The sequence below is a fragment of the Panthera uncia genome (assembly GCF_023721935.1).
Source record: "Panthera uncia isolate 11264 chromosome B2 unlocalized genomic scaffold, Puncia_PCG_1.0 HiC_scaffold_24, whole genome shotgun sequence".
Lineage (NCBI taxonomy): Eukaryota > Metazoa > Chordata > Mammalia > Carnivora > Felidae > Panthera > Panthera uncia.
In genome coordinates this window covers 110,585,189-110,612,862 of record NW_026057580.1, presented here as the reverse complement: position 1 = coordinate 110,612,862, position 27,674 = coordinate 110,585,189, and the positions used below count along the sequence as shown (strand labels likewise).

The 27,674-nt window shown below is 44.2% G+C and overlaps 1 protein-coding gene across 5 annotated transcripts in view; it reads right to left on the bottom strand.

The window, feature by feature from the left end:
• Window positions 1–27,674, bottom strand: part of SYTL3 (synaptotagmin like 3) — a 97,319-nt gene that overhangs the window by 58,965 nt on the left and 10,680 nt on the right. For 3 of the 5 annotated variants that reach the window (XM_049654521.1, XM_049654518.1, XM_049654522.1), the window contains exons 2-5: window positions 24,797–25,075; window positions 22,398–23,053; window positions 19,426–19,644; window positions 1,159–1,223 (exon numbers count right to left, since the gene is read on the bottom strand). In XM_049654521.1, the coding sequence (XP_049510478.1) occupies window positions 1,159–1,223; window positions 19,426–19,644; window positions 22,398–22,507 (394 nt within the window). In that variant the 5' untranslated portion in view covers window positions 22,508–23,053; window positions 24,797–25,075. The remainder of the gene's footprint in view (window positions 1–1,158; window positions 1,224–19,425; window positions 19,645–22,397; window positions 23,054–24,796; window positions 25,076–27,674) is intronic. The other 2 variants (XM_049654519.1, XM_049654520.1) reach the window with 1 other exon arrangement.

Sequence of the window (27,674 nt, the reverse complement as noted above, 5' to 3'; positions counted from 1 at the left end):
GTGTCCCAGGTGAGGTCACACGCACTCACTCACCCTTTTGCTTCAGCCTGCCCGTTAGCACTGTGCTTCCTTCCAAATTTCTGATCAACTTGGCAGAAACATCGTTTTTTCTCGAGTAAGGAAAGTCAGGAATATGATCCAGCAGAGAATTTAATGCCGACTGAATGTCGACCGTGCCTTTTACAAAAGCGGAGTGTCAACACTCCAACAAATGGCTTCCTTTCCTCACAACGCATCTGGGGTTGTGGCTACATAGCTTCTTTCCAGCAGAAAAAAGGTTTCAAGCCGCCCCATTCCCTCTAGGTCAGCCTGGGCTCCTTGTGTGCAGCCCCCGCTGTCACACACGTCAGAGGATGTGTGTTACCACCATGGACGAATGTGATTCACAGAGCATGTGAGCTCTGCTTTATTTTGATGACACGTGCGTGCGCTTTTGTCTGAAAAGTTGTCTTCCTGCCCATGCAGCTCACATCCTCTGATGTGGGCACCTCTGTTACCGAGGCAGAATTAGTTCTCCCCCTGGCTTCCAGTCCCAGCTACCAATTACACCACTACATCAGCTTTGCAAAGACTCTGTAAGATATTCTTGTGGTACCCAGACCATATGCGCATTCACGCTCCTACAATCACGACATGTGCTTGCTTCCTAATCATCAACATCTGCTAAATTCTAATCCTGTTCACTCTCCGTGGCCTTCAGTTATTCAGTCATTTTGGCCAAGTCTCAGGAACAAGGTATTGTGCTTAGTGCTGTAAGGGACTAGATTTTCAAAGCATAGTTTCTGCTTATGGAGAGAAAGGGAAGTATGCAAATAGTAATACCACGTAAGGCACTTGCCACAAATTTTGGAAAAGATGGACAACCCAGAGCTGCCCATGTTTCGGAGGAGGGAGACCTCACTCCCACACGCAGGGAAAAGCAGGCGGATTTCAGCAGTTAGAACTGAGCTAGAGAGGGGTGGTCTGCAGTCAAAGGTGCTGAGCAGGGTGGGCCAGGGGGCAGGGGTGGGGAAAGCATAACCGAGCAGAACTAGAGGTCAGAAAGGAAAGGCCTGTCTACCAGGACCTGTAAAGTCTTGTGTATTCAACTCTTAACACCAAATATTTTAAAACTGGGAATGTATCGTTTTACTTTAGTAAAAACTTAAGGGCATTTACCTTCAGTTGGAAATTTCTTGGCTCGTTCCTCAAAGAACCATTCTCCAGTTTTTATTTTCACATTTCTGAAAAACAAGCAGACAGGAAGCCTCAGATAGCGATGTGGTCGGTGCTGTATTTGGCTCATAAGGGGGAGGTAGATAGTCTCACAAAAGATTAGTCTCGCAAGGTTCCTCAGAGTTCATGTTTCTGATCTCCCCCTGCTAACTTTACAGATCCCCTAGAGAGGTTAAGCAACCTGACTAGTTAAGTGATCTGACTAGTTAAGCAATCTGACTAGTTAAGCGATCTGACTAGCTAAGTGATCTGACTAGTTAGCAGCAAGGCTGGAAGACTATGCTTGGGTATATTTTACCCTACATGTAATACGTACTTGTAATGTTTGCATACTAACATATGTGTATGACCAACACATATTAAGTACTTAATGTTTTCTGAAGAAATATACAATGAGAAACAAAATTGCCACCAAAATGGTCAATTTATGGGGTGCCTGGGTGGCTCAGTCAGTCGAGTATCTGACTCTTGATTTTGGCTCAGGTCATAATCTCACAGTTCATGGATTCAAGCCCTGTGTTTGTGGAGCCTGCTTGGGATTCTCTCTCATTCCCTATCTCTCTGCTCCTCCTCCCCTTTCTCTCTCATGCATATGCACACGCTCTCTCAAAAGTAAATAAATAAACTTTAAAAAATGATCAATTTATTATGTTTACAGCAGCAAACAGTGGCGTGAAGGATAGTCAACACAAAATCCAACGCTGCCTATTTGGCTAAGAGGGAACTCATCCCTAGGTTAGGTTAAGGTTAGTTTGTGTTAACCACGACGTTTACTAAGAGCTAACAGAGTAGCTGAGAAGTTTCCTGGAAGGCCCTGAAGTCTGGAATATGGGATCAGTGTACTTCATGGAGATCTGGGACCTGGGTCCTAGTGGACCACCTGAGAAACAGGGGAAATGACCTGTTCTTGCCCAGCTGCTCGGCCAACACCCGCTAGGGTACGTCTACACCCCTACACCTCCAGTCTTGGTCACATGTGGAACAGGATGCAGGGCCCTTTATATGCTCACTGACTGAAACCAAAGTCCCCAAATGCATTGTGCTCTTCAACAGTTCCCAAATTTCTGGAGAAGCCACTGTCAACCTCAAAAAACCTTGGAAATGTAGAATTGTTAACACCCTTTTAGGATACAAAAAAGTAAACACACAGATATTACAAGTTATCCACACCCTTAAAATGATGTGCCACAAAACTTGCCAATTCCTGGGTTATGAAAGTTTAAGAAAAATTAAAACTGTACCTTACAAATTCTCGTCTATGTTTACCGAAATAAGTGTTCTCCACTGGGTTCTTTTAGGCTATATATGAACTCAAATGCGTTTTTCTGAATGAATGCTTACAATTGCTGTAAATGTAAGCAAATTCACAAATATATGTCCATCTACATGTTTTTAAAAGAAATACCCTCTTTCTCTACGGAGTTCTAGTAATTGTTAGAAGATACTAACCATCTTTCCCCCTTCGTCTAGTTAGAAACTATTATGTTCTCTGATTAGTGAGTAAACCATGATTCCCAATGCTTAGTGACTAGAACAAGAGAAAAATACACGGGGCATTTATAAATTGTGATAGAAGAATTCTGATAATCAGTCACTACCGTTCAGAGCCAAAATCTATAAAATGTTCAACTGTGATATGTGTCTAGAGAGACAGAGAAAAGTTTGCACCATAAAATTGAATATCTAGTCTTTGAGAACTCAGCACCTCGAAAGGGCCCCCTCTGGCGCAAGAAAGCAAGCAAGGGATCAACCACCAGGGGAAGTTTGGAGAGATAAATGGGCCAGTGGTGAATTCACACCCCTCGAAGGGCCACACCCACCAATTTCTCCATGCCTGTGGGGGCCTCCTCCATCTTTATCAGCAGGGCAAGGTCTGAGTATCAGATGAGGAGAGTCAAAGAGCAAAATCAAATGTGGAACCAGGAGGCTTCCATCGAATGGATGAACTCCACTTCCTGGATTTCTTTTCCTGGTGGTGGTGACCCTTTCAGCTAATCAGGGCTGTCACGCTTTGCAGCCATTATCCTTGTGTCCAAAAGCATCCGTATACAAGCTGGGGCCGGGAATGGGGCAAGGGCTCAGACCGGAAGGAGGTCGGAGCTGAGAATTCATCAGTGAGTCAAACCACCACCCCCTACAGTCAGCAGAGGCTAGCCAGACACAGGTGCCTGGCTGAGAAGTAAGCGCCCAGGTGCATGGCCAGGAAAGGAGAGCTCAGCAGAGGGAGGGGGGAAGCTGAAGGCACCCGAGTAAGTCAGTGTTTTATTACCAAGTCCTCCTCTAGCCTAGTGCTCTAGGTTTCAGACAGAATTAAAGTATACGTCGCCTGGTGCCAGTCATCTAATTGAACATCCCAACTGAGTACTTGTGAAGTTCAACAGGAGCTTATTTGGCAGGACAGATTTGGACACAAACTTGCACAAATTTGGTCTCTCGGGCTTGTCTGTGTTTAAATAATAGAAGGATAAAAATGCCACAGTCCTAAACCACATGCCAAACAGCACTTTTTTACTTTTGAGGCTGTTTGCTTCGAGAACAGATTTGAGCCGGATCTCCCTAAACACTTCTTGCAGAACCAGCCGTTCCTAAGCAATGATTCCCTAAGACCCTTAATAAAGGCTCCCTGTGCACACCAATCCCAAGCTGCAAAGGGATTTATCTTATCGTCTAAGACAGAGGTGAGCAGATCTTGCAGTGAGGACACCATCACATCTGTCCTCAGTAGGGCCAGTGCAGGGTAGACTGACTCACAGTAACCAGAAGAAGCGTTTATTATTTCTTCCCAGATGATTGATCAGAATCTGCCTATGAAAGCTTCTTGGAATGAAATATGGCCCTTTGTAGCAACGTGGATGGAACTGGAGAGTGTGATGCTAAGTGAAATAAGCCATACAGAGAAAGACAGATACCATATGTTTTCACTCTTATGTGGATCCTGAGAAACTTAACAGAAACCCATGGGGGAGGGGAAGGAAAAAAAAAAAAGAGGCTAGAGTGGGAGAGAGCCAAAGCATAAGAGACTGTTAAAAACTGAGAACAAACTGAGGGTTGATGGGGGGTGGGAGGGCGGGGAGGGTGGGTGATGGGTATTGAGGAGGGCACATTTTGGGATGAGCACTGGGTGTTGTATGGAAACCAATTTGACAATAAATTTCATATGTTGAAAAAAATAAAAAAATTTAAAAATTTTTTTAAAAAAAGCTTCTTGGAACATTTTCTGAGCTCAGCAATAGGCTAATGCTTTTACATTCCTCAGAATGGAGACTTGCGTCTTTCAAACTTCTTCAATCAATTGCCAAATACATCTCAAAAAGCAGAAGCCGAGGGCTGTGGGGACAGCAGAAGATGCAGAACTAGGAGACCTGAATTCCGTGCCTGACCTTGTCAGTAACACTGCATGAGGATCACTATCGTCATAAATGCCAAGCTCGTGGTGCATAGCCAGCTCTTACTACACTTCTGGAGGTTCCAGCGTCCGTTTTCATAGCCTTGACCTCTGCTAATGCTGTCATTTCATCAGTAAACAGGAAATAACAGTTGCAAAGCCCTCTGCAAATTCCAGCATGCACACTCGTTCGATGATACAATGAACGGATGACCCTAACAGAAAGACAGTCTGACCTGTTACTCTCAGCGAGCAGTGAGCCCAACAGGCCTGTTGGAAGGCAGTGTTATTTTGCATCTAATTACTTGCATCTGCAGATGGCTAGCTGTCCCATCCACGCTGGATGCTCTTCAGAAAGTCAGCATGATGTCCCTGGAGTTGCTTAATGTATCTTCCACCATGCAAAGGACAAGAAGTGGAAAGTCGGTCTGCAGAGTCAGGATTCCTAGAAGGCCTACAGAAGCACGTTTCTCTGGGCAGATCTGTTCTCCACCCAATGTCCTGATGGCCAGGGTGCCTCAAGAGTGCCCTGGTGGCTCATCAGACGAACAGTCTGCAAAAAGCCCAAGTGAAGAAGCCTAATATTGTAAAACTGAGATCAACCTAACCGCTTTGCATGAGCTTGTCCACCTGCGTGGTCATTCCCAGCCAGAGCAACCTTGTGCATGCAGACAGCTGATTTTTTTTTTTTTTTACTTCAAATAATCTTGCATCTAAGATGGTTTTTAGTTACAAAGCAAAACAGGTTTTGTTTTGTTTTTTTCCTGCCAGCTCAGTAGATCGGCTTTCAACATTTTTACAGGAAAAAAAAGACTGATCATTGTGATTAAATCCTCGGTAACTAGGGGAGGGCTCGGGGAATCGAGATGAAGATACAGAAATGACTGTATCGAGCTGTCACCACCACTTCTTGCGAAACATTAATAACTCTGCCTCACTGGACCGCAGAGAGAAGGCAGGTCCCCTCTGTGTCACTCTCAGGGCTGTATCCACAGCCCCAAGCGTGACTGAGGAGCAGGGCAGGGGCCAGTGAATGCAAGCAGCTTGGTGAATGAGTAAAAATGCCCAGCTCTGTGGGGAGCACCCTGGGGACTGAAGAGACAGGCTGGGACCCTGCTGGTGGTAAGCACTGAGGTCTAATGTGTGTCAGACTCAGGCACCGGGCAGAAACCGTAAATGAGGAAAGCGGGCCATTGTGAGACAGTAAGGAGGAGTGGGCGCCATGGTGAACGGGAGAACCCACGGCCCATTTTAAGACATTAAAACGATAAATATTAGACCCAGGCCCCAAATATTAGACGCAGGCCCCAAAATAAACAAGGCCTGTGGGCTTATGCAGCCTGTTGGCCACAAGTTTGTGACTCTTGGTTTGTTACATCGGATAACTAATTGACAAAAGTGAGAAAAATTCCACTGTGGCCGCACAGAGCTGCGCTTAAGACCTCAACAATAAAAATCAGATTAGAGGGACTCCTGGGTGGCTCAGTCGGTTAAGCATCTGACTCTGGCTCAGGTCATGATCTCACAGTTTGTGAGTTTGCGCCCCGCATTGGGCTCTCTGCTGTCACCGCAGAGCCCACTTTGGATCCTCTGTCTCCTATCTCTGCTCCTCCCCTGCTTGCATGCTCTCTCTCAAAATAAATAAGTAAACTTCAAAACAAATCGGGTTAGATGCTGCACATCACCCTGTCTTCCCCAGAGATTGAAGGGGGGCTTCCCCATCACTCCCCTGCACCACCACATGAATGGCGAGAGATATGGAGCACGTAATAACTGAAGAGACAATGGAGAGCCTCTGACAAAATGCCAGCTGGCAGGAGAAACGGAGTCCCGAAGACCAGAGAAGTGGCCTTCTCAGAAGGTGCACCACAGGGGAATCCAGGGCACATTCCAGAAAGCACTTGGTTTTCAAAAGTACCTAAGCCCAGCCTCCAGGAGAAGGAAACAGAAAGACATAAGGACAAGCCAGGCTGACATGAAGAGACATCAGACTCTTTTCGGAAAGAAAAATCTAGGAAACTAACAACACAAAAGCGGAGTGACTGGTGACCAACCAGAAGGAACAGAACTAAGGGCCTAGGAAATGGAATCAGTGACACAGACTCAGTAGAGGCGCTGTTCTAGAACATGAACTGAAAAGAAAAGACTTTTAAATGTTGCAGGAGAAGATAACACAAATGGGGGATACAGAACAAAGCCAACCTACATATTAAAAGGTATTTTTTAAGAAGCAAGGGCAAGGGGCATAAAAGATCATCAGAATAGTCACATCCAACTGAAGAAAATGTTACTGAGTCAAAAAACAAGCTGACCTTCCCCCCCCGTTAGGATGACTATTATCGAAAACAGGGACGCCTGGGTGGTGCAGCTGGTTAAGTGTCCAACTCTTGATCTAGGCTCAGGTCATGATCTCACGGTTTGTGGGTTTGAGCCCCGCGTTGGGCTCTGCACTGATGGTGCAGAGCCTGCTTGAGATTCTGTCTCTTTTTCTCTCTGACCCTCTCCTGCTGGTTCTCTCTCTCTCTGTCTCGCTCAACATAAATAAATAAACATCAAAAAATAAAAACAAACCAACCAACCCCTGAAAATAACAAGTGTTAACGAAGACGTGGAGAAGCGGGAGTCCTTGTACACTCTTGGTGGGATTATAAAATGGTGCAGCTACTACGGGAAAGAGTATAAAAAAATTAAACATGTGAGGACCATATGAGCCTGCAATATGTCCCAAAGAACTGAAAGTAGGGTCTCAGAGATATTTGCACACCCATGTTCACAGCAGCATTTTTTACAACAGCCAAAATGTAGAAGCGACTCAAGTGTCCATCAACAAACTAATGGCCAAACAAAATGTGACATACTCGCCCTATGGAATGTACAGCCTTAGAAAGGAAGGAAACCTGCAATATCGCTGCAACACGGAGGAGGCTTGAGGACATCACGCTCAGTAAAATGAGCCGGTCATAAAAAGACAAGTACTGTACGATTCTACGTCTAGGAGTACCTAGGATATGCAAATTTACAGAGACAGAAAATAGAATGCTGGTTTTCAGCGGGAGGAAGAAATAAGGTGTTGTTGTTTAATGGGTACGAAGTTTCAGTTTTGCGAGATGAAGAAGTTCTGGAAACAGATGGTGGTGATGGTCATACAACATGAACAGACTTAATGCCACTGAACTGTAGACTTAAAATCACTAAGTAGTAAATTTTATGTTGTATATATTTTACCATGATTTAAAAATATATAGGGGCGCCTGGGTGGCGCAGTCGGTTAAGCGTCCGACTTCAGCCAGGTCACGATCTCGCGGTCCGTGAGTTCGAGCCCCGCGTCGGGCTCTGGGCTGATGGCTCGGAGCCTGGAGCCTGCTTCCGATTCTGTGTCTCCCTCTCTCTCTGCCCCTCCCCCGTTCATGCTCAGTCTCTCTCTGTCCCAAAAATAAATAAAAAACGTTGAAAAAAAAAATTAAAAAAAAATATATATATATATTTTTAAAATCATGGTAAAATATACATATATATATATATATATATATATGTATATATAAAAACAAGCGGGGCACATGGGTGACTCAGTGAGCTGAGCGCCCAACTCTTGATCTCAGGTCAGGTCCTGATGCTGGGATTGTGGGATGGCTCCATGCTGAGCGTGGAACCTACTTCAGATTCTCCCCCCCCCCTTCTCTCTCTCTCTCTCTCTCTCTCTCTCTCTCTCCCTCTGCCCCTGCCCACTCCCACTTGCACAACACTCTCTCTCTCTCAAAACAAAACAAAACAAACAAAACAAAACAAAAAACAAAAGCAAGAAATCCAAGGGGTAGCTCAAAGGAGCTTGAGGGAGGGCTACTGATATCATCCTCAAATATGCCATGACTCAGACAATATGCCACCCACTTGCTCTTCTGGGGCAAAAAATCCTTCAAGAGGCACTTTAGTTTATTGAAAAATGAATCAAAGTGAAGAACTCGCCATTGGCAAATCATGGTCTCAAAAGATTGGCAACTAGTGCCTGAATCTATTAAAATTTAGACTTAGTTTACTAATTGTAAATATAATCCTAAAACCGTGCAGGTGACAAACATAATTACTGAGGGAGATATTATAAAACATAAAAGTAATAATTTATAACAATATAGATACTTCAAAATATTTGACAAAATGAATAAAATTTATAAAACATTTCTGTCTCTGTGGATTCCTGTCTCTACTCTGGATACCGCATGTGAGTAGAATCATACATTTTTCCTTCTAGCTTATTTCACTTAGCATAATATTTGCAAGGTTCATTCACATTTTAGTATGTGTTAAATTTTCATTCTTTTTTATAGCTGAATGATATTCCATAGCATGTTTATGCCACATTTTTTTTTATCCCTTCATCTGTGGATGGACACTGGGTTGTTTCCCCCTTGTGACTATTCTGAATAATGCTGCCATGAACACCAGCTTATTATCTGAATATGTGAAAGCTACAGATTGTTGTCAAAACCAGCATTAATATTTTCATTTTGCTATTTCAGGTGGCAGAAGGCTTTACAATACACTAGCTCTTAGGATCTGTCAGCATTCATTCATTCATTCATTCATCCATTTATTTTAAGTAGGCTTTATGCCCAACATGGGCTTGAACTCACGAGCCTGAGATCAAGAGTCACATGCTCAGGGTGCCTGGGTGGCTCAGTTGGTTAAGCATCCACCTTCAGCTCAGGTCATGATCTCATGGTTTGTGGGTTCAAGCCCCACGTCGGGGTCTGTGCTGACAGACAGCTCAGAGCCTGGAGCCTGCTTCAGATTCTGTCTCCCTCTCTCTCTGCCTCTCTCTCTCTCTCTCTCTCTCTCTCTGCTTCTCTCTCTCTCTCTCAAAAATAAATAAACATTAAAAAAAATTTTTTTTAAGTCACATGCTCAACTGAGCCAACCAGACACCCCAGGATTTATCAGCATTTATAAGATTCAAATTTTAAATACTTGCAGTTCCTAAATCGAACTGAAAATGAACTCAGATACCTTTAACACATAAGATTATACATTATCTAGGATGTTATGTGCATTCTACCACCCTTTCCCAAGCATAAGGCAACATAAATTTACTGCCCCTAGATTATGAAGCCTTAAATATAAAGTAACCATTGAAAGATGGCTCTGTTCAAGTTAACAGTTTCACTGCCTTATTAGCAAGTTTTTACAATTTTCAAAGGGGAAGAAATAATTGATTTCTTATCTGATGACTTCATTTCTGTTGTTATAAAAGTATTCTTCATATGGGTAGCAAAGTACATAGCAGAATTAGGCAGACATATTTCTTTCCATTTGTTTATTTGTTGTTTATTAAATTTATTTTAGAGGGGGAGAGAGTACACAAGCGGGGGAGAAGGGCAAAGAGAGAGAGAGCATCCTAAGCAGGCTCCATGGTCAGCACAGAACAGATGTGGGGCTTGATCCCAGGACCCTGGGATCATGACCTGAACCAAAATTAAGAGCCAATGCCCAACTAATTGGCTGAACCACCCAGGCACCCCTCTTCCCTTTTAAAGAAATAGTTTTGTTAATTTCTTTAAAAAAAACATTAAGTGTAAGTTTGAATCTGACAAAGATATCACAAAAGCGAATCCCATCATTACCAAAGCATCCTAAAGATAGAAGAAGGTGTTTCAGATCTCATACAGAGGTCAGCTTTAACATTAGCGAGAAATCCGTGGGCAACTTTCTTTCAACAAAATACTGATTCTTAAATATCTGCATTAATGGAACGGTACAGGAGTTGAAACATCTAAAATCGCCAAATCCACACATGACTTCTCTCTGGCGTTGGAATGTGCTTTGGTCTGACCTAAGGGCATGGGTAGGCTGTTGTGGAAATTCCCATGAAGACATGACTTCAAAGGACCCACCAGCCTGCCCGGCATCCCTACGCCTGCCAGTACCCTTAACTCTAGCTCAGAGTGTTAACTGAGGCAACACTTCCCTACCAGGCAAAGTGCCAGCTGGGACGGCAGCCTCCTCGCTCTGACCTTCCCTGTCGGGTGGAAAGTTTCAGCTCGGCTGAGTGAGGTGACAATGTCAAGTATGAATAAGAGAATTAATGGTACAGAAAGCTTACTAATCTCAAAGAAAGGTTTTAAAAGCAAGAGCCTGCCATGACTAATCAAGCACTGATCGCAGAAGAAATTTCAGCCTCGACAAAAGGAATGATAGTCAAACTACTGTGAAGGTATTCCCTTTGGTACGCAAAAAATACTTTTCAAAATAAAATTTTTCTCAAAATGTCCTATAAATGTCTACCTTTTTACTGTATGTTTTAGTAGCATAAGACTTCAAAGAATATTAAACAGTCATTACTTCCATCTGGTCAATGGATTAGAAAGGACGTCATGATCCTATATCTGATTACCATCTATCGCATTCCTAGAGAAAGCAATATACACAAGCCGTGTGAAACAGCCATGCTGTCGTGAGGACCAAAGCAGATGCCATCTGTAAGTCAGAACTGACAGGAAAAAAACACTTCATTTTCAAAGAACAAAAGGCTTTTCCCTTGTGAAATTAGATTCAGTGGCTAATCTCTCAAAAATGTGCAACAGGGGCACCTGGGTGGCTCAGTTGGTTGAGCGTCCGACTTCAGTTCAGGTCATGATCTCACGGTTCGTGGTTTCCAGTCCCACATCGGGCTCTGTGCTGACAGCTCAGAGCCTGGAGCCTGCTTCAGATTCTGTGTCTCCCTCTTCCTCTGTCCCTCCCCCACTTGCACTCCATCTCTCTCTCTCTCTCTCTCTCTCTCTCTCTCTCTCTCTCAAAAAGAAATAAACATTAAAAAAAATTTTAAGAAAGAAAGAAAATGTGCAAACATACAACTATGTGAAATATTTTACTCAATATATTTAACTTGTGTATACTTTTTGGTGTGAAACACATGAGCATAGTCTCCATCAGCAATGTTCAAAACCAGATTAGAAAAATTGCTTCTTGGCCTTTCGGCTGAGATCGAGTATTAAAATGAGATTAGAAAAAAAAATCAGGTCTTGAAATAGAAGACAGGCAGCAAAGAAATGTCACTTTAACCCTGGCATCAAACTAAACTCCTTCTTTTCCAGCTCTCCCATACCACACCCAGCATTCAATTTCTTTTCAATATTTCGTAGAGTTAGACCTTTTACTCACACGAAGAGCAGAAGTGTTTACAATAATGACCGCAAATTATTCCATTCTCATACATTGGCTATTTCCCTTGATGGGGATAAAGTGGGGATTCAGTATTTTATCAAAACATGGGATTAGGAAAACACTGGGGGTAGCAGTCTGAAAGTTCAAAGATTATATTTTCCAAACTCTGGGAAGTTTAACTTTAAACAGGAAATACAATTGTTAGAGAACTTGTCTTGAAATGTCACTTGATTTTCAACAACAATTATTTTACGCGTTGCAAAAAATACGTCATCCTCTAATGATATCTTTACATCTAAATCCCAATCTAAAATGTATTTGGACGACAACAACAAAAATCCCCTTTAATAAATTCCAAAATCGTATTTAACCCTTACTGCTCTGCAGCATTAATGCAAATCCCAACCTGAGAACTAAGAACGTGACAACAAATGCCAACGTCTGTATCAGTTTGGAACGGGACACGCTTAGGTTTCTGTCCGTTAGCCTCAGGCATAGTTCATCACAGGAATGTGAGCAGCCCATACTCTGAAATCAACAGTACTGCCCCCTACCATCTGAAACCCTAACTCTAAAATCTCTGCTCTAGTTATTTTATAAATAGCAAATGTGCCTAATGAAACCGAGAAAGCATTCCAACAAATCTCTGAGGCTAAAGAATGAATGAATGATTGTTTATGGTCACAGCCAATTACGAAGCAAGAGAAACGATCACAGTTTGAAGAGAAAATGTCTTGAACACGTGTAAGTCCTCAGCAATCTACTTCAGGGAGATGAGCAGGTTTTTTCTAGACACGTGGAATTTGATGCTATTGCACAGTAAATAATTTTGAAGGGAAAACAATCAGTGTGAACCTAAGCCATCAACCTCAATCTTATTTTTTAAAACAAAAGCTAAAACAAACAAGTAAATATAAAGCTTAGTCTCCTTGACCTATTTCAACATGGTTGTTAACCTCGTGCCATTTCATCGCGGAAACTGTCTGTATACTTGAGGGTGGGGGGTTGTGGTAATCAACCAAAGAAGCAAGGATATTTATGTCTCTTTCTCTTCTTTCCTTCTCCTGAATCAGCCTCTTTGGATGGCTCCTGCTAAGGACAATACACGTCTCCTCACGACTGGAAGCAACTTTCAACCAACTTTGTTCTCCCAAGTCCTTTCCAACTTGTCTTTGTTTCCTGGGGTCTTTTCTTACTGCTTCTCTTTTACTCCCGAGTTCTTTTCGCCTCCAGCCTCATCACTTCATAGCCCCTTCACCGCAAAGACTCTCTTGGATCATTGGCCTTCATCTTCCTGTCCCCTGGGTTGCCCTGCAGAACGCTGGTCCACTTTGGTATGGCTTTCTTTTGGCAATGGTTCACACCCCATTTCCTATGGTCCAATATCCAAGGTCTTCTCTCTCTTTTTTTTAATGTTTATTTATTTTTGAGAGAGAGAGAGAGAGAGAGAGAGCCCAAGCAGGCTCTGTGCTGATACAGGGCTCAACCCCACGAACTGTGAGATCATGACCAGAGCCAAAATCAACAGTTAGACACTTAACTGGCTGAGCCACCCAGGTGCCCCCAAGATCCAAAGTCTTTTGAGTGGCTTTTCTCCCTTCAGGTAGGACGGGGCAGAGATCTAGGAGGGATGGGATTCAGGAGACCAGGGTTTTCATCTAACTGACTCCCTGACCTTGGGCTAACTTTCTTATGTCTCTTAGCCTCTGTTTCTTCACCTGTAAAATTAGAATAATAGTTGAAGCTGCCCCATAAAAGTGTTTTAAGGTTTAAATGAAACATGCAGTGTAAAGAAATGCTAGACACTCATTCCCACACTGTCCTCTCTCCCTGAGGATGCCTGTCTCCCTCTCTCCCACTGACCCTCTTCCAGAAATACTCCAACCACAGATACTCTGAAAGTCCCCTCGAACCAGCTCAGCCCTCCATCCTCTGAGCTCCTCGTGACCTTTAGCAGCTCTTGGAGAGAAAACCTGCCTGTAGCAGAAACCTCAAAGGTCTCCTGGAACCTCCACAGAACCCCAAGGCACATTCCATAGGCCTTTTGCGCCAATTTGTAAGTTGGTTTTATTTATTTATTTATTTATTTATTTATTTATTTATTTATTTATTTTAATGTTCATTTATTTTTGAGAGAGAGAAAGACAGAATCTGAAGGAGGCTCCAGGTTCCGAGCTGTCAGCACAGAGCCTGACATGGGCCTCGAACTCACAAGCTATGAGATCATGACCTGAGTCAAAGTCGGACACTTAACCAACTGAGCCACCCAGGCACCCCTGGTTTTACTTTTTTAAAACTGCTAGCCTACTCCTTCTTCTTTCTGGATTTAAAAAACCTCCTTCCCTCCTCCTGGTTCCATGATGGATCCACTTCTTCCCAAGGACTGAGTCTCCAGCTGAAGGTGACCCAGGGAGAGGAAAACATGGGGCTCAATCACCCCTCTAGGACCCAGCTCAGTTATGACTGTCAAATACTCTAAAGTTTTACCAGGCTCTGCTTTGGCCCTGAAATAGGATAGCAGGGCAGGGTGACAAAACCAGAGAGAGGACATAGGGCTGCAAAGAAAGGAAAACGAGAAAGTGTGTGTTGTTATAAATTATTTCCTTCTCTCCCCATACAATTTCCTGGGGCAATGGACTCCTAGTAATGCAATTATCTTAGGTATTTTGAAAAGCAACCTGATTTCAAAATAAGGAAGCCAGGGTTTTAGAAATCACACTCTGTGTCCTTCGCGGGTAGAGTTACAAGAGCCAGGACATGACGCCCTCTCGGGTGGAGAGATTTCAACACCGCCGGCTTCCCGGGAGATTGCCTCAGCCTTGTCCTTTTGTTTTGATTTTTAACTTATAGCTAACTACTAGAAGACAAAAAAAAAAAAAAATGCTGAATTTAATCCCTTGGCGGGCAATGTTTACCATTAGACTTCAAATACATATGGCTGGTTGAAACGAGGGAAGAAAATCTTAAGACCTTTCCAGACATTCTTTGGAATTGTTTCCCACTCTCTCTAGAGCCCGGGCCTACGTGAGCACAGTGTGGCCGGCTCACAGCAAATCTCCGTCTTTCCTTCTCAAGGTAAGAAAAGCCTGCAGGGCTTGAGCAGGGAGCACTAGCAAAAGGAGAAAAGAAAAGCCTGAAGGACACTGGCCTCCACAAACCAAGGAGCACATATAAAATGTGCAGACTCAGCTGACTGAAGTCTGTGATTCGGCAGCTGCCACAGAAGTAAAGGAGCAAAGCAAAAGCTGGTCAAACCACTTCTCTCTGGATGAGGGATTGAAATGAAGCCTCGAGAAGGGACAGGAGGTTTGAGGCGATTAATGGCAGGCGCCCAATAAACACAAGCTTCCAGTTTAGGGGGAGAGAAAACCCGGCCAGCGCACGCACACCGCGTGATCTCTGTCCAGGGCCCTCGCACTTCTGCAGCAATTTTTAGAAGTTGTTTTCAAATCTCAAAGTCTCCGATGATTCTCCTAGACTCACACCAACCAAACATTTCTCCCTCCCTCTGCGTTCTGCGATGCCCTCGTGCACGCTGACCCCAGCAGACAGAAACGTCTCCTCTTGCGTTTTCAAGGAATAGATGAACAGCGCATGCTTGCTTTGAAAAGCGGGAACCCGGGGCGCCTGGGTGGTTTGGTCGGTTAAGCGTCCGACTTCGGCTCAGGTCATGATCTCACAGTCCGTGAGTTCGAGCCCCGCATCGGGCTCTGTGCTGACAGCTCAGAGCCTGGAGCCTGTTTCAGATTCTGTGTTTCCCTCTCTCTCTCTGACCCTCCCCCATTCATGCTCTGTCTCTCTCTGTCTCAAAAATAATTAAACGTTAAAAAAAAAAAAATTTTTTAAAAAAAAAAAGAAAGAAAAGCGGGAACCCAAGCCAAACACCCTCTTTATCGTGTTCAAAATGGGTGGTTGAAAATACCAACTCTGTGGCAAAAAATGGTTAAAGACCTCACAACTTCTCTATCACGCATTTCTTCATTTCAAGTATCCGATAGAAGTCAGCTTGCCCCCTTCCAAAAGGCCTTATCTAGAGCTGCGTGGGAACGTGGTGGTGTGGGAAGAACCCGCCTCCGCCCACGGGCACCCCAAATCTGCAGCCTCGTGGAACACCTCCCTCTGAGGAAGCCCTGAAAGCCGGCTCACCTGCTCCTCCACGGCAAAGGATAAGGAGACCACACTGAGGTGGGTCGGAAGGGCCGAGACACGGGCTCAACAAAAACCCTGCCCCGGCACAGAGATCCACGACAGGGAGGGATCTTATAATCACGGGCTTTCTCCTAGAGGAGCGAGGGGTTCGTGCCCCATGCCAGGAACACCAACCCGTGGGACCTGCCGCAGAGAGATGTGCCCCCGAAAGGTCTGGCTTAGAGAAACGATGAGGCTTATGTGCAAAGGGGCTTGTGGTCTCACTCCCATGGAGACCCGGGACCAAAGCAAGTGTGAAAAGCATCAAGACTCTATGTGAAGGAGGTTCACTTGCTAGTATTAAAGCGCCTGTCAGAGGGGCAAGGGGCAGTTGGGACCCTCTCCAGAGACGAGCACCATTTTTGCACTGGCTCTCTACCCTGGTAGTGCAGACGTCGCACTGTCCCACTGCCTGGCTAAGGCCAGCGGGGTGAGAGGTCACGGCGTCCTCCCCCTGCCTTGCTGAAGCCAGTAGGCACGCTCCAACCTCCGCACTCCCCAGCTGCACCGCAAAGCCAGCAGGTGCGCACAGCCCACACAGAGGACACCCATTGGTCACCTGGCCCTGGCAGCCAGAGAGCTCACGTTCCTGGGCACCACGGGACTGTAACAATCGTAAAGACGGTTCTTGGCAGGCTGCAAGCCCCAGGGCTGCACAGACAGTAGACTGAAGCATGTCCCCAGTCTCCCTGTGAAAAAGATCCATTTACTTGTCCTGGAGCTTTAGCCTGAGGGACAGACTTCACGTTCGCCATAAAACTGGAGGTTATGAGCTGTTTCAGGGAACATATGCAGGGAGACACAATCCTTACACTCTCCCCTGGCCTCACTACGGCTCTCTGGTACCTCCTAAGAAGGAGCTTATACACTTGTCTGGAGCCCTGAGTTTTGTAACCTCCACCCAAAGGGCACCTTCAGATCTCCTGGTCTAGAGGCCAGCTCAGTTTACGATTGTGGTCCCACAGGACTGGATATGTTTGCATACTTTAAAAGCTGCTGCCTACAGATCTGGCTTCCAATCAGCCTGAAACTAGGTTCTAACAGATCTTTCCTTTTGGAACGCTGACAGGTCTTAGCACACCAACAGAGCCCTATCGAGAATTTGGGGGGTGGGGGGCTCAGTCGGTTAAGCATCCAACTTTGGATCAGGTCATGGTCTCACAGCTCATGAGTTTGAGCTCTGCACTGGGCTCTGTGCTGACAGCTCAGAGCCTGGAGCCTGCTTTGGATTCTGTGTCTCCCTCTCTCTCTGTCCCTCCCTCACTCATGCTCTGTGTGTGTGTCTCTCTCTCCTTCAAAAATAAACATTAAAAAATTGAAAAAAGAGGAATAAATCAGGCTGCTTGGGCAATCACAAGGGTTGGGGAAGACAAGAAAGAGCTAGGGCAAGGTTGAACAACAAGGTTCATCACCCATACAAGTCCACTCCTTCAAGATGGGGAGAGGTTGCTGTTTGTCCTAATGTATAGAAACACACAGAGAGAGTCAAGCCAAATGAAGACACAGAGAAGTACATTCCAAATGCAAGAAGAAGACGAAATCTCAGAAAAAGGCCTTAATTTAACAGAGATAAAGATAAATCTGTCTGATAAAGAAGTCAAAGTAACGGTCATAAAGATGCTGGGCAGACTCAGGAGAAGACCAGATGAATGTGGTGAGACCATCAACAAAGAGAGAAAAGATCAGCACATGCCAAACAGAAGTCACAGAGCTGAGGCATAACTAAGGGGGTTCACCAGCAGACCAGATGAAGCAGAAGAACAGATCAACAATCTGGAAGACACAGCAGTGGAGCTCACCCAAACAGCAGCAAAGTGAAAAAAAAAAAAAAAATGAAGACAACCTAAGAGCCCCATGGGACAACATCAAGTGGAATAATTAACATTCACATGACAGGGTCCAGAAGGAGAAGAGAGAGAAAGGAGCAGAAAATTATTTGAAGAAATAATGGCTGAAAAGTTCCCTAGCCTGGGAAGAAAAACAGCCAGCCAGGTCCAGGAATACCAGAGAGTTCCACGTAAGACGAATCCAAAGAGATCGCACCAAGCCCAGTATAATTAAATGTCAAAAGTTAAAAATAAAAAGAGAATCTTAAGAGCAACAAGAGAAAAACAACTTGCGACATACAAGGAACCCCCATAAGATGATCAGCAGATTTTTTCATTAGAATTTGCAGGCCAGGAGAGAGTGGGAAAGGAAGTACTGAAAGGAAAAAAACTTCCAACCAAGAATACTCTACCCGGCAAGGTTATCATGCAGAATTGAAGCAGAGATTAGGAGGATGGTAGTAAGATGTACTGTGCCAATCACCGTGCAATGCATACAAATATCTAGACATTATGTTGCACACCTGAAATCAATATAACGTTATATGTCAATTATACCTCAAAAAGATATTTTTAAAAATAACATGAGGCATATGAGTGGTTCAGTTGGTTGAGCATCCAACTTTTGATTTTGGCTCAGGTCATGATCCCAGGGTCACGGGATTGAGTCCGCTTAAGGCTCCACACTGAGCATCAAGCCTGCTCAAGATTCTCTTTCTCTGTCTCTTTCTCTCTCTCTCTCTCTCTCTCTCTCTCTCTCTCTCTCTTTCTCTCTCTCTCTCGGCACCTGGGTCGTTTGGTCAGTTAAGTGTCCAACTCTTGATTTTGGCTCAGGTCATGATCTCACAGTTCAAGGGGTCAAGCCCCATGTTGGGCTCTGAACTGATAGTGCAGAGCCTGCTTGGGATTCCCTCTCTCCCTCTCTCTGCCTCTCCCCCTGCTCGTGCACTCGCTCCCTCTCTCTCAAAATAAATAAATAAACATTTTTTTTTTAAAAAGTTCTCTGTCTCTGCCCCTCCCCTGCTCGCGTGTACACACACACACACTCTCTCTCTTTTTTTTAAGTTTATTTATCTTAAGAGAGAGGGAGAAAGTGCAAGCTGGGGAGGGGCCGAAAGAGAGGGAGAGAGAAAATCCCAAGCAGGTTCTGCATTGTCAGCACAGAGCCCGATGTGGGGCTTGAACCCATAAACCACAAGATCATAACCTGAGCTGAAGTTAGACACTTAACCAACTGAGCCACCCAGGCACCCCTCCTCTTAAATACATAAATAACTAACTAAATAAATAAATAAATAAAGCTACACAGAATCACTCTAATATTCCCTAGGTTAAAATTCACTCCACTTTCTCTGAAAGAGATAAATTAAGCTCTGAGAAAACTTAGGCACCTAGTTACAAAATCCAAATGGATCTTAACTCCTGGGTTAGCCCATCCTCAGCCATTACAAACAAACGTTTGCAAATTTAAAAATATCTTTTTTATTTAATAAAATTTATTTTTAAATTACTAAAATTTCCAAGTCTAGAAAGGTAGCTTTGTATTAAGCACTCTATGAACCTTTGAGGAGGGACAGCTCTCTCTGTCGGGGGTGTGTCTGGGACCGTCTCCAGGGCTGAGTCCACGGGAGGAAGTGAACACCCGGGCAATCTCACCTGTCCTCAAAGCACACGGTGCACTTCCAGGCGTGGGTCCTCTGCAGGAAGACTCGGCACTCGGAGCACACGCGGTGGCTGCAGCCCTTGCACACGGCCCCCCGGTTCAGCAGAAGCCCGAGCTGGCACTGGCAGCGTGCGCAGGACTTCTCTTTGTATTCCGGGCTCACGCTCCTTGCTCCTTTCCACCTGAGATGCTGCAGGTGCGTCTTCAGTTTCCTGCGACGCAAAGAGTCAAACGATGAGACAGGACTGAATGGAAGGACAGGTGCGAGGCACACTCCTACACGGCAAGAGCCCCAATGCTGCCGCTCACAGCAGGAGAAGGCAGACGGCGCTTTGGCATCCGACACCCCCAGGCGACAACATGGCCCTGAAAGCGAGGGGTCTCACTCAACCTTCCAAAAAGGCTCAGAGATTTTCTCAACTGTGAAACAGAGATGAGAAAAAGGTGATCTCCCAGGGATGCTGAGAAGACCAAATGGCAAAGCATAACAAATTCCTGGCACAGATGAGTTAGCTACTCACTTTGTTCTAGGCTCATCCCTCCACGCCCAAAGGGCGTCATAATGGTTAGCAAGAACAGTGGGAGAAGAAAACAAAACAAAACAAAGCAAAACAAAACAAAACACACACACACAGAGCATGGCATCAATTTTAATACAGAAGGCATGGAAAGAACTATAAAGATAGAACATACACACTTGCTATTGTCATAAGTTATTCAACACAATTATTCAACTGATGCTATGCTTTTGCTACTGTTTTTGTTTGTTTGTTTGTTTTTGTTTTTTTATGGGTGGTCAGTTCACCCCCAATACCTATTTCCCCTAGACAATAGCACAAGTGCAAAGGGACCTTACACTGGACCCCAGAGAGGTGTCATTAACCAGAATACTCTTTTATGAAATGTCTCTGCCACCTACTTTTAGAAGAGAGAAGCCAGTCCCAAAGAAATAGCTTACATTCAACTTGCAGGATTTGCCCTACAGTCAGGGCAAATGTCCCTTTGTCCCTCTGGAACAAAGCTTCCTTTCCACGGTGTCCATGTTACTTTGTTGATATTCAAAATGACGTTTCTAAATCACTGAAAGACCTCCAATCATCAAAGACAATTCCATTTTGTTCAGTGTATTCTATTTTTTAGTGGAAGAAAGTATAAGTACATTTAGAGAGCTTTGGGATAACCGAGGAGTACAGAAAAAACATTGTACCTTTCAGTTAACCAGCAAATTTCTCTCATTTCTCAAGCATTTGGTTGCCCAAAGTTTTATTTTATATGTGCATTTTTCTTGGCAAACTCTGAAGGAGTTCTGTCATTAAAAACAAAACAAAATACAGGGCACCTGAGTGGCTCAGGTGGTTGAACATGTGACTCTTGATTTCAGCTTAGGTCATGATCTCACAGTTCATGAGACTGAGCCCCACATCGGGCTCTGAGCTAACAGCACAGACCCTGCTTGGGATTTGCCCTGTCTGTCTGTCTCTCTCTCTCTCAAAATAAATAAACTTTAAAAAATGTTTAGTCCCCCCACTCGTCCTCTTTCTCTCTCAAAAATAAATAAACATTAAAAAAAATTTTAAAAGAGGCGCCTGGGTGATTCAGTCAGTTAAGCGTCCGACTTTGGCTCTGGTTATGATTTCACGGTTCGTGGGTTCAAACCCCGTGTTGGGCTCTGTGGTGTCAGCCCAGAGCCTGGAGCCTGCTCTTGATTCTGTGTCTCCCTCTTTATCTGCCCCTCTCCCACTCACACTCTGTCTCTCTTTCTCTCTCTCAAAAATAAGTAAACATTAAAAAAAATTGTTTTAATGTTAAAAACAGGGGACCCTGGGTGGCTCAGTCAGTTAAGTGTCCAACTTCAGCTCAGGTCATGATCTCATGGTTCGTGGGTTCGAGCCCCACGTCGGGCTCTGTGCTGACAGCTCGGAGCCTGGAGCCTGCTTCGGATTCTGTGTCTTCTCTCGCTCTCTGCCCCTCCCCCACTCACACTCTGTCTCTCAAGAATAAATAAACATTGGGGGCGCCTGGGTGGCTCAGTCGGTTGAGGGTCCGACTTCGGCTCAGGTCATGATCTCGTGGTCTGTGAGTTCAAGCCCCGCATCAGGCTCTGCGCTGACAGCTCAGAGCCTGGAGCCTGTTTCAGATTCTGTGTCTCCCTCTCTCTCTCTGCCCCTCCCCTGTTCATGCTCTGTCTCTCTCTGTCTCAAAAATAAATAAAACATTAAAAAAAATAAAAATTAAATTAAAAAAAGAATAAATAAACATTTAAAAAAAAGTTTAAAAACAAAACAAAATAAAAAAGCCTATTCCATGTACTTATTTTCTAGACTTCATATCCTTTATAAACATTGATAAACAAGGCATCACCATTTCTAAAGGTGGATCTTGACCGCTATCAGTGGGCGGTTTTGATACGGTGCTTTAGTAAGCGTTAACTATTACCAAACAGCCGGTGCAGCTTCAAGACAGACAAGGAAAGAAACTGCCTATTGCAGATCAGTCAGGGAACTGGCTGAGCAGGTTCATATTTTACACTCCCCTCCCCTCAAAGCCAACTTGTTAGCAAAAGCGCACAAAGAAAAAGACGGGGAAGGATCGCACCAGATCTGCCGCAGGATCGCACAACGGAGGCGGCCCTTCCCTGGAGGTCTTTCCCTTGAGAGGTATAGTAGAGGCCTGAACATCTTCCTTTGAGTTATTCCCAGGAAGTAGCAAAGCGACAGGCAGCAGACAACACACTTATCACAGAAAGGCATAATTTTAAGTGAATGACAAAAGCAGCCTCCCTCCTCCCTCAGGGAAGCTCAGTCACACGGCAGGGCCACCTGGCCTCCAGCCCTCACTGGGACGCTTGCGGACGCGACGCCCCGTGGGCAGCAGGGAGCCAGCAGCCAGCCAAGTGGCATCGGGCTGTGCTGTGCGCAGGAAAAGCCCAGCACCCAGGGAATCGCGCGGCGCGGGGACAGCATACCGGATCCTCTCCTCCTCGATGTTTTGAACCGCCTGGTCTCGGTACAGGACCTGGAGGATGACCTCGCGTTCCAGTTCCTGGAGGGAATTCAGACTGACTTCCCCGGCCATTCCGTCTCTCGTCTCTCGTGCGCGGACCCGTGTTGAGTGTCGCTCCACGACCGAGCCCCCTGGCTGGGGGTGGGTGAGCTCAGAGCCTCCAGGAGCCGCTCGGTGGCTTGAAAGCGCTCCCTCTCCTATGTCATTGGCAACTCTTTGGCTTGTGGCTCTTTTCTTTTTTTTTTTTTTTTTTTTTCTCCTTTTTAACTGCGTCACGCTCCTCAGGGAGAAGAAAGCCCCAAGAGGCTGTCCCTCAGCTGGACTGGTGGCTCCCAGAGCCTCAGGCCTCCGGAAGACCCTTTCCACCGGGTCCCGCTGCCGCCTCCGAGGTCCGTCGAAGACAAGAGTGTTATCTCTTTTCTGGGGTTTTGCCAGAGATTGTTATAAATCAGGCAGGGCTCTAAGCAGATAATTTCTGCAAAGCGGAAGCGAGCCCCGGTGGGAGGAAACTTACGAAAGGCGGTGAGAAGAATATCAAGGACGTTTAGAAAATAACCTTCGCCTCCAATGCTTTCAGGTCAGCAGTAATGGTAATTAAAAGCCCAGCCAGGTCAACACCTGTAGAAAAGACAGCAACAAAAGTGGCATCATTTTCCTGGCTTGCGTTCGCCCGCGGCATTATTTCGGAAACACCGAGTGTTCCACACAGACCCTTGCACTTTCTGCCACGGCGATAACGTAAGAATTTAACTTTTATTAAATTGGCCTTCTCATGTTTCTCAAAGCCAAAACGTCTAAACTTGGATTGTTCTTTTGTTTTTTTTTTTTAACTTTATTTATTTATTTTGAGAGAGAGTATGGGGGAGGGGCAGAGAGCGAGGGGTCAGAGGATCCAAAGCGGGCTCTGTGCTGACAGCAAAGAGCCCAACGTGGGGCTTGAACACACGAACTGCGAGATCATGACCTGAGCCTAAGTCAGACGCTCAACCGACTGAGCCACTCTGAACTTTAATTGTTCTAATAGGAATCCAGTATCTCCATGCTTGGAGGCATAAAGGTCCATGATTAATGTACCTCATCCTAACTGACAATACACTAGAAGAACAATGTGCTCAACGCATAGCTATTATTTTTACAATTAACTTCAAAACTCAAAAAAAAAACCTCTTAATCAATTGGGGAGGTGTGAAGGGACATCATCACAACCTCAATATAGCAATTATTTGTTTTTTAATGGTTTTCGTGGACTGCCTTATGCATGGGGTCTCGTTTCTGTTTAATGCTGATTGAAAGGTTCTGTATACATTCTCCCTGCCTTTTCCCACCATTGGTGACACTGGACTCACATGACCTTCCATTTGTTCCTCTCCCCAACCAAGAAGATGGCATTGAATTGATAAAACACTGGCTAGATGCATATCAGTGAAATGCAGAACGTGTAGATCAAATCAATATACTTTCTGTAAATGCCATTTTGTTATCAAATCTACATGATTTCCTTAGTAATAAGACTTCCTTTCGATGCTTCAGAACCTAAACTCCTTTTGCTGGGCTTCAACAGAAACTCACATTATATTATGATTCATAACAAATCACTGAATAAGAGGTTAATAGAGCCCTAAGGGATCATTTCCTTTTTTTTTTTTTTTTTTTTTTTAGTTTTTTTTTAATGTTTATTTTTGAGAGAGACAGAGACAGAATGTGAGTGGGTTAGGGGCAGAGAGAGAGGGAGACACAGAAGCCGAAGCAGGCTCCAGACTCTGAGCTGTCAGCACAGAGCCCAATGCGGGGCTTGAAACTCACAAACTGCGAGATCATGACCTGAGCCCAAGTCGGAGGCTCAACCGACTGAGCCACCCAGGCGCCCCAGGAATCATTTTCTTTAAGCAGAGATTCTTATTCTTTTTTTCTTAATCTTTGGTAGTCTAGTGAAGCCTGTGTACTTAAATGCATAAAATAAAATACATTGAATTACAAAGGGAATCAATTATATTGAAATGTTTTAATATAGGAATATATATGTTCATTGACGCATGAAGTCATGAGTGTAACAACTACTATAATTTCAAAGTAGTGGTGATTATAAATCATATTTTGAGATATCTGTAACATGCCTTGTGGTATGAAAATATCTATGATTTCTACTGGTGACAGTCAACAGGTCCTGCTAGTTCTTCTGTGGTTTGATGCCTATATTCACAATGGAAGGAAATGCTATATTGTAGTTAGAGGTAAATAAATAAAGGTGGAATCCCTTCCCCATCCAAGTTCATGGCCCTGTAGGCTAAGGACCCGTGGCTCAAGGGAGTCTAGATTTGTCATTTCCTCTGTCATGAGACAAAGTTAAAATACATCGCTCACCCAAATGCACTGGTTGCATGACAAATAGGGTGTCGCAGAGCTCTGCAAAGGCGCACACTTGGCCTCTAGTGTTCAGTAAGGTTCTCGCCAGCGCCTGCTCTCAAAAGGCATCCGATCTAGATGGTGGGAAAATGACAAATCAACAAGGACTCTGGGCTCTGGCCCAGCCTGGCTGGTAATCGCTGCATGGCTGTGGCAAAGCCTCGATTCTCCTTGGTCCCCACTTTCCAGATGAACGGATGGAACTTGTAGATCTTAGTTCCCCAAGGATCTGAGTTTCTGGAAAAGAGGAAAGTAATGTGGAATAAAGTATCATCAAGTGACAAGTGGTGAGGCGCAAATTGGCCCAATAAGTCACCAACCTTATGAGCCTATTTCTTCTCAACTTGCCCCTTGGTTCTTCTTTCTTTCATCTTATTTCTAATCATTAACCATACCATTGGACCAAGAACTATATCAGTGGTCTGATTCTCAAGTCTTTAAATTTTATTTATTTCTTTATTTTTTAAGTTTATTTATTTTGGTGGGGAAAGGGCAGAGAGAGAGAGGGGGAGAGAGAGAGAGAGAGAGAGAGAGAGAGAGAGAGAAAATCCCAAGCAGGCTCTGCACGGTCAATACAGAGCCCAACGTGAGGCTCGAACTCACCAACCATGAGAGCATGACCTGAGTCGAAGTCAAGAGTCAGACGTTTAACCGACTGAGCCACCCAGACGCCCCTCAAGTCTTTCAAATGAAGAGGTTTGCACTTGGCTCAAAACACATGATTTGTGTGCACTGAGCTTTCTTTTCAGGTGGTTTTTGTACTCCACCCTCTAGCTCTAGTCGTGCAGTGCTAGGCTAGAAATGACATGACCAATGAACTCACTGGGGGAATCCTGGAACATGTAAATGTTCACTCGTTCAGATGGCAGGGTTTTACAGAAATACAGGATACAATTATCATTTAACAACACTCCTCATCCTCTATCCAATCCATGGCTGTGGGCCTCCAGTGGGAAGTGCCCTTTTCATGGATGAGAGGGAGCTAACCCTCCCCTCAGTGGCCATTCACTCCTGGCTATAGAAAAGTGAAATTCAGTTTGTTTCTAGGATCCATCCATCCATCCATCCATCCACCCATCCACCCATCCAGCAAATACTTACTGAACACATGCCAAGTGCCAACACTGTTCAAGTGCTTGAGCACACGACTTGATTGGTGATTTACACCCTATCCCCTGTCTAACAAGAATATGATGCTACTTACAATAAAAGCACAGAGGACAATTAAGATAAAGTCAGAGACATATCAGCAGTCAGAGTGGCAAGAGGAGATCATTCTAGCAGGAACCTGCAGTGAAACAGTCATTGAACTTGAGCATGGACGTATTTCTGACCTTCTTAGTAGCAAGGCAAAACCAAATAAAGAAACAAAACAAAAGAAAAATCAAGGTAGTATAAGGGCACCTGGCTGACTCAGTCGGTAGAGCATGTGACTCTTGATCTTGGGATTGCGAGTTCAAGCCCCTCATTGGGTGTAGAGATTACATAAAATTCAAATCTTAAAAAAAAATCAAGGTGGAGTATATCATTCTGATAAACTGAAAGAACACAAGAAGGACATCCTTGAGGTATAAAGGGCATAGACTAAGAAAACAATCAATTATTTGAGCAGCGGTTTGGCAGAAAGTAGCAAAGTTGTGCTTGAGGTATCGTTACTATATCGGTTTTAAAGCTAAGAATATAGAACCAAATCACAATTCATTGAATGCATTTCAAATAGAGAGCCAAACGTGGTGGTTTCTGGTATTCCAAATTGATGCTGGCATAAGCTTAGAAAACTAGAGGTGTAGGTGTTCTGTATCCATCCCACTGTGTTTTTTTATCCTTGACTTTCAGAAATTTGATTCTAACTTCTGTAAACCTTCAGTCACACAAGCACTTGGCTAATATTTATTAGGAGTAAAGCCTTCTATTGTTAGATGGAAATGTGCTTTTTTCTTTGACCTGAAGGATCTGTCTCCAGAGCCTGTCTAACCAAGGGGTGACTTTTGAAGTGATGCCCTCAGCACTGCAGACAGCATCACTCCAGAGTCATAAATCGGTACTGTTCATAGGGCATCACCCCAGGATCGGTCACATCAAGATTTAACAGAAGTGGAGGAAGATGTTTTCTCTTTGGTCTCCAGTGTCCTCCTAGTGTCCTGCCTAGCCTGGTGGCTTGGACTTTCCACGTAACAGGTTTGAGCCATGGTTGCTTCATGGTTGTTTCCTAGGACTCATTCAGGATTTTCAATGGGGGCAGTAACACCCTTACATCTTTAGAAATTTGTGGGGTGCTTCTGGTTGGCAGAGTGACAAAGAACTGTCTCGCACTCCTATGCAAATGTTGACTATCTTACCAGACCATGTAATGGGGGAAAAAATTACAATTATCTGATAAAATTTAACTCTTTTATAAACACAGAGTATATCTTCAAGGTTTTTAATATGTTCTGAATTTTCCAGATTGCGAATTACAATATATTTCATATAATGAGTAAGCATTGAATTTCATAGTTTTAAAAACCACTGAATTAGAAGATCCAACAATTTCTAAGGTCACTTACAAATTAAATCGTATAATTCTCTTGTTCATGTTGCAACACATTATTGGGTTTGTAGGAGAATGGGGTAAGGGAAATTCAGAATTGGTTGGTGGTGGTGGTCGTTTTGTGTTTTGGTCTGGGAACTTTAGTTTGTGAATTTGCACATGTAATTTCAGGTCTGATTTCCAGGTTATAATTGAGAGCTCAGAGTTCTTCTTTCAAGATGCAAATTATTTGAATTATTTCAGCTGCATTTTTTTCCCATCCTCTTGAAGAGAAGTTCTGGGGCTCTTTCTTTTTTTTTTTTTTTT